At 65.1% G+C, this 6,936-nt stretch overlaps 1 protein-coding gene across 1 annotated transcript; it reads right to left on the reverse strand.

Annotated features, from left to right (window-relative positions):
* Nucleotides 1-44: 44 nt before the first annotated feature.
* On the reverse strand, nucleotides 45-6,868 carry MNEG_8988 (hypothetical protein; the record flags this gene model as incomplete). The annotated part of the gene is made up of 17 exons (XM_014042539.1): nucleotides 45-49; nucleotides 773-972; nucleotides 1,280-1,404; nucleotides 1,887-1,975; nucleotides 2,284-2,476; nucleotides 2,763-2,920; nucleotides 3,149-3,320; nucleotides 3,621-3,710; nucleotides 3,873-3,908; nucleotides 4,124-4,194; nucleotides 4,439-4,496; nucleotides 4,711-4,804; nucleotides 5,005-5,110; nucleotides 5,361-5,418; nucleotides 5,699-5,888; nucleotides 6,496-6,591; nucleotides 6,813-6,868. 17 exons carry the CDS (start codon nucleotides 6,866-6,868, stop codon nucleotides 45-47), a joined length of 1,797 nt encoding a protein of 598 aa, XP_013897993.1.
* Between the last annotated feature and the right edge of the window lie 68 nt (nucleotides 6,869-6,936).

Below are 6,936 nucleotides of genomic sequence, written 5' to 3' on the forward strand. Positions count from 1 at the left end.
AGGGGGGAGAGGGACGGCAGGGAGCCGGCGCTGCGGCACTTGTGTCAGGCTGCGGCATGTGGTACGCAGAAGTGCGTGTCCCCTCAACTCCTGGTGGCGGCGCACCTCGAATCTGGAAATGGTGTAGGCTGTAGGCAGGAATCATGGTAAGTTGCGGGCGGGGGCGGGCAGGGGGCAGCGACGAAGTCAGATCGGTCGAAACGGCGGAGGTTTCAGGTGCCATTTGGGGCAGGTGCGTTCGGCCCGAGGTTGGGGCCTGCAGAGCACAGGATTGCTGGGCAGGGCAGCAGCAGCAGCAGCAGCAGAAGCAGCAGCAGCAGCAGCAGCAGCAGCAGCAGCGCAGGCAGCGTCCCACTGACCCTCAAAAAGGTCGACTGCCTTGTACAGGCCTGCGGGTTTTGGGGGCGGGGGAGGGCAGTGGCGTGGGTCGCGGGGTGGTTGTTGAGTAAGGGATCCTTGGTTGTGCAAATAGCACCGCGAGCGCCGCCGCCGCCGCACCCAGTCCCTCACGGCAAGCAGGGTGCACCTCCATTCTCGCAATGAAGGCTGTGGTGTTGAATAGCAAAAAGGCGGCGGCCGTCGCAAGGCAAGTCAACGACTTGTTGCCCCCTTCTGGCGGCGGCCACCAGCTGACTCAATCCGAGCCCCTTTGCCAAGCACCGCAATGGCCCCAGGAGACCCCATATCCCCCCAAACCCCCAGGTCGTCACCCCCAAAACTATGGACGACCGTCGAATCCCGACACCACTCACGCCCCGGCGTTGGCCCCCACCTTCCACCATGTCTCCGCCCCCGACACTGTTGATGAACTTGTACAGGGTGTGGTTGGCAAACGCCAGCTCATCAGGCAGGTGGGCAAACGCGGTGTAGTCATCCATCCAGCGCATAATCATGGCGTCGAGGCCGTTGTGGGTTATGTCGTAAAACTCGTGACCCGGCGGGAAGCAGTTGGATGCTACCTCGCGCAGGCAGCTGCGCGGGTGGAGAGTGGGGCGATGGTGAGCGGAGACGCCAGTCCAGGCGAGGCCGGGCGAGCTGGCCGATGGCGCCGGCTGCCAGGCAGCAAGGGGCGGCAGCAGGCTGCGTGTAAGGGCTGGGTGCCTGCAGATGGCACCTGGAAACACAAGCCTGCAGACGCACAGCCACAGCCACAGCCACCGCCGCAAAGCCGAGCCGCGGGCTGCACCCTGAGAGTCCCACACCCCCAGCGTACGTGCGTGCACACACACACACACACACACACACACACACACACACACACACACACACAAGCACACACCTGCGCGTCTTGAAGAAGAGGTTGGCGAACTCCTCGTTGGCGAAGGTGCTGGCCGGGGCCACGGCCTCAAAGGTCACGTTGGGATTGACAGGCGGAATGCGGCCCCCGTACAGCAGGGCGGTGTACTGCCGGGGAGAGTTGTTTTTTTTGGGGGGGGGGAGGGGGATTGTGAATGTCTTTAAGAGGGAAGGGGTGGGATTGCTGAGTGGGGCAGGAGTGGGGAAGATGCTTTGGGGGAGGGGTGGAGGACGGGAGCCTAGAAGGAGCGCCGTGTGCGGACAGACGGATGCCAGCAGGGCGGCCAGCCCTGCCGAGCCACCGGTGGGCTGCCGACCCAGCAGGCCACCCACAACCCCCTTGGCGCGCGCAAACCCACTGTCGCTTGAAAGAGAAAGGGCGCGCACGGTACCCTCTAGCATCAACAACGGCTGCCAGGCTGCGCCTCCCTGCCCTGAAATACACTCGACTTTGGGGGAGAACGTACACGTCCATGCCCCTGCAACCCCTCCCCAAAAAACACAGACCACGTCCCCTTCCCCCACCCAGCAGCGCACAAGGGGGGAAAGGCAGGCGCCCATGACGACTGCCTTCCCGCCAGCCCCCGCACCTCCTGCCGCAGTGTTGCCAGGTTGTCCAGCAGCTGGGTGCGGTAATCCGCGTTGTCCGCTACCGACTCAGACAGCGCCAGCTTGTTGCCTGCGTGGTGGGGGTCCGGGGTTCAGGGTGTGGCGCGTCATTGCTAAACCCTGGCATTTCAATTAAATTTGGGTGTGGACATGTCCTGCTGTGGAGCTGGGGGGATTACAGGCGCGAGTGCCACTGGGTCAGCTGAGCCATCGCCCTCCTCGACTACACACACACACACACGTGGCACCCCCCGCACTCTTGACCAACCCGTGCCCCGCGACGCCCACAAGCACGGCCCCCTCCCCGTCCTCGTCCCCGCCCTCGCCCGCAGTGCCGCCAGCCACCCCCCCACCCACCACCACCGTGCGTAAGCGCACCCGCGAGGCGAACGCGCGAGACGCGGTAGGTGACGTGGGCCGCCGCGTTGAGGGAGCTCAGGGGGCCCTGCAGGTTGGCCAGCTCGACAAAGGATACGCCGAAGACGACCACGACGGCGGCCGCCCAGAGCACCAGGGGGGCCATGAAGCGCAGCACGGCGGTGCTGTTGGGCAGAAGCTTCTTGCCGTTGACCTTGGGGTGGGGGTGAGAGGGGGTTTGTTGTGGGTTGGCAGCAAAAGAGCAGGCAGAGCGTACTGTGCTGCGCTGTGCTGTGGTGCGCTACAGAAAATAGAAAGGCGAGGCTCGGGCGGCGGCTCCTGAGGCTTCAGGACGCCTCAAAATGCGCGGAGTTTGCTGCGCCCCCTGTCCCATCCATGGGGCCTGCCGTCCCACCTGGCGCCCACCCGCCCGCGCGGCGGGCGTCGGGCCCCCCGGCCCGTCCCATAACCCCTTCCCGAAGCCTCTTGGCCAAACCCACCTTGACCTTGGTCTCCAGCCAGCCAAACAGCGCGCGGTACACCCTGCCGCCAAAGGTGGTGGGCTTGTTCTTCTTGGCGGCCGCCGCGGCCGCAGCCGACCGCGCGTTGAGGCTGCCCTTCTTGCCGCTCTTGGTGGTGCGCACGGCACCCTCCTCTTCTGAGAAAAGAAAGAGGAAACAGCCGCAAAGTGGGCCGCAAAAGGGCCGCGCATGTGTCGACGTTGACGCTACCACCCTTGGCAGGCGTGAGACATCGCGGCTTGACTCGGCGCCGCCAGCCTGAAGCCGGACAGGCATGATCAAAACGCGCACAAACCATGCACATGCGCGCGTCCGCACCCTCGCGTACACCCACGCTCATGCAACCAACTGCCGCGCGCACCCACCGTCGTCCCCCGCGTCGACGTCGGCGGCCATGCGCACGTTCTTCTTCTCAGCGTCCGTCTTCTCGCCGACGCCGCCGTTGGTGGTGGTGGCGCCGCCCGCGTCGCCGCCGGCCCCCAGGTCAAGGCCCTCCAGCTCTTCGTCATCTTCTGCAGCCCCACAGTCGTCGTCAACCTGGTTGAAATCGAAATTGTTCATGCTTTGTCATATTATTGGCTCAGAAATCCCATCGGCTCAGACAAAGGGAGTCGAGCGGTCATCGGCAAGCCGACGAGACATCCGTTGCAGCACCAGCATCGCGACGCTGCCGCGACAAGCTGACACGGCCATGGCTGGGGTGTGGGGAAGAGGAGTGCAGCGCTAGCCAAAGGCCTGACTAACTGGGCTCTGCGTGTTCCGGTGGGCTGGCGGGCGAGCATGCGTGGCCCCCAAAAGCCCTGCGCCGCGGGCGGCCGCGTGCTGACGTCATCGCACCATAAGCTGGCGGCTGGCCATGATGCGCAGGGTGGCCGAGGGCAGCGCCAGGAACACGCTGAAGCGGTGCATGTGCTGCGCATTTGCGGCCTGCAGAAAGAAACGAGTGGGTGCAGATGGTTATGTGTGGGTGCAGATGCAGACAAGTCAGCAGGCTGCCGTGCATATGAGCAGAGGGGTCAAAATTTGAACCAACTGATGTCAGGCGGGCTTGCAGCAGCTGCGGCAACCCAGTGCACTCCGCCGCCTCACCCTTATGAGAAGAGTCAGCAGACCCATGCAGGTCATCTGCGGTGGAGGACGGGCAGTACAAGCAGGTGCTTGGTCAAATCATCGGCGCGGCATGTTTGAGCGCATAAAGATCCCGCAGCGCTGCGCAGCAACCAGCCCGCCGAGCCGTAGCTGAGGCAGAGTGCCTTCCGCCCCTCGCCGACGAGACGCAAACGCGCTGGAAGTGTGGTATGCATGCGTCAACCCCACAAGGGCGCGTGCACCAGCCGCACCTGCACGCAGAGCGTCTCCACGACCAGCAGGACCACCAGCACCACCTTAAGCTTCCCCAGGCTGTCCCAGGCTGCAGGCAAACCACAGGGCAGGGCGTTTGTGGAGGAGGGGCCGGGTGAGCAGGTCCTCTGGCACCTCAGGATCCGCTCACCGCGCCGTTCGCTTGAGCCCGCCGTAGCGCCGTTCGCTGCTTTGCGAGGGGGTCCCTGGCTGCGCGCCCGCACGCTTTGCCTGTGGCATTGCTACATGCCCGCGCGCACAACACCATGTTTGACTTCATGCCAGGACAAGTTATCAAGCCACAACCCAGGCACCATAGTCGACGAATGTGTCCAGTGACCAGGTGTAGCCCTGGAAGATGCTGGCAGGGCCCTGAGGCATTTGTGTGTGTGTGAGTGTGTGTGTGTGTGTGTGTGTGCGTGTGTGTGTGTGTGTGCGCGCGCGCGTGCGTGCGTGTGTGCGTGCGCGCGCGTGCGTGTGTGCGTGCGCGTAAGTCGTGTGTCATGTCTCTCGGTTATGCCGGGCCCAGCACGCATGTGTGCGCCCTGCCATGCACCCCCCCTCCCCTGCCCCCTGCCCCCCTCACATTGTCCTCAACGTAGTTCCACAGGGTCGTGAGGTTGAGGGCGGACTTCAGGGTCGGCGCCAAGTAGTAGATGTCCCACGAAGCTGAGATGTACCTGGGAAGGCCGAAAAGAGGGTTCAGCATGTAGGATCCTGAAATCTGGCAGCCCAAGGCTTCAACTCAGCGGCGCGCTTGGCACGCTCATGCGCGGGGGACCGATGGAATCGGCGGCCCCGCCGTGGAAGCCTGCTGCCGCGCACAAACAAAGGGCCACAGCGGGGGGCTGGGGGGGGGGGGGGCGCAGCCGCGCCTCACTTGTTGCCCATCGTCCAGAGCGTCTCGTTGCGGGGCTGCCGCACGTAGGTGCCGCTCCCCAGGTCCACAAAGGCGATCTCTGGCAGCGGCTTCTTCGTCCAGTACTCTGTTGATTGGGGTGTATGTTGAGATGAGAAGAGAGCACAGGTTTTTGTGCTGTGCAAGGCTTGCTTGCATCGAGGGCGACTGCAATAACCCATTGGCTGGACTGTGCCAGCTGCAAAGAAAGGACCTGCATTGCGGAATCCACCATGAATGCACCGCGGCAGATAATCCGGCGCATGAGCAGTCACGGGCCCACTGACACGCCTCCGGACCGGTGGATAACCGTTGGCATCGTGCCCCCCAAGGCTCACCGTAGAGGCGCGGGTCCCTGAAGTGCGCCAGGGTGCCTGTGGCTCCGAGGTACAGCTCCTGAGAGGATTAGGATTAGGGATTAGGATTGTTACAAGATGGAAGATGAGAGGGCCGGGCGCGCGGCGGGGGGCACTGCCGGATGATTGACTGCCCCACCTCTCAACGCAGAGAGCGCGGCGTCACCATGGCGCCAGCCACGCGATCCGAGAAGCCGCCCCAGCCGCCCCAGCCGTCCCGCCCCAGCCGTCCCGACCCCTCTCCCGTCCCTGCCCTCGCCCCCAATGCCGCTGGAGGCACGCCCCTACTGACAACCCCCCCCTGCCCCCCAACCGCACACCTGGTGCCACAGCCGGAGGTTCATGGTGTTTGTCAGCAGGCGGCCCTTGTTGAACTCCACAGAGGCGGGGGAGCAGATGTCAAACGTCCCAAACTCTGACAGGCCGCACTTCTGGAGGATGTTGCAGCGCATCGCGCTCAGCTGGAAGCGGTCTGTCGCGCGCGCCATCGTCGCAGTGCCGTGCGCGTTGCTGCGGGAGCGGCGCGGGGACGTCAGGCGGAGGGGCGCGTGCGGTGAGTCGGACGGGGTCTGGGCGTGTGTGTGGCGGCCATGGAAGCGTCTGGCTGTGCGGGGCCAGCGGGGTGGAGTGGGCCGCGAGGTGGCGAGCTGCACCAACGTAATTGAGCCGCCGTGCATGGCATGGCACGCGTCTTGCCCCCTGCTGTGTCCCTCCCCACTGTCTCCTCTGCCTCCAAACACCAAGCCCTTGCGTCCGCGGCCTGCTGTGCTCACGCGTATCTGCTTTCAATTTGGGTGACGAGGATGGTGAATCCAACCTGCGGTGGTCAGGCCCAGGGCAGAGGCAGGGGTCAAGGCCGTCGATGAGAGTGGACACATTGCGCAAATTCTGTTGCTGCAGGATCCATGCCGGCGCCTGGCAAACGCTATAACAGCCTGGTATGTCAGAGCGACGCCGTGCGGGGGTAGGTCACCGACAGGGCGGCCTCCAGGGCAGGGGCAGGGCCTGCCGGTGGCGAGGACCCGGCTGTGCAGTGGGGAGGTCCCCGCCAGCGGCTCCCCCTGCCTGCGCGGCCCCTTGCTGCTTGCTCACCAGGTGAGCCACCAGGATGACGCACGTGATGAGCCAGGTGCGCTGCCTGAACGCCACGGTGGCGCTCTGCGCGGTGGAGCTGGTGAACATCCGGTTGAGCTTCTTGAGGCGCTTGGCACGCCTGGGGGGCGACACAGGGGTTTAGGATTCAAAGATTAGGGGTGGGGAAAGCGGGGAGCAGGAACCGGCGGCCCCGCCAAGCGCCTGCACGGCGATTGCGGGGCGTTGAACGTGACCGCGGGGCCCCGGCGGCATGGGCCGGCGAGCGAACGCCGTCCACAGGGCAATGTGTTAATCGCTCTGTCGTCGCCCCGTTAATGACCTCGGAGGGAGCAGCCTTACCCCTCAACCCCGGTCTGGCGGCTGCCTGCCTCCCCCCCAGAGATCCCCCCAGACATCCCCAGCCAGCTGCTCCCCTTCCCGGCGCCACCGAGGCCCGCCCCGCAAACGGGCTCCCCCCCTGACC

Source organism: Monoraphidium neglectum (genome assembly GCF_000611645.1).
Source record: "Monoraphidium neglectum strain SAG 48.87 unplaced genomic scaffold scaffold01778, whole genome shotgun sequence".
Taxonomy (NCBI): domain Eukaryota; kingdom Viridiplantae; phylum Chlorophyta; class Chlorophyceae; order Sphaeropleales; family Selenastraceae; genus Monoraphidium; species Monoraphidium neglectum.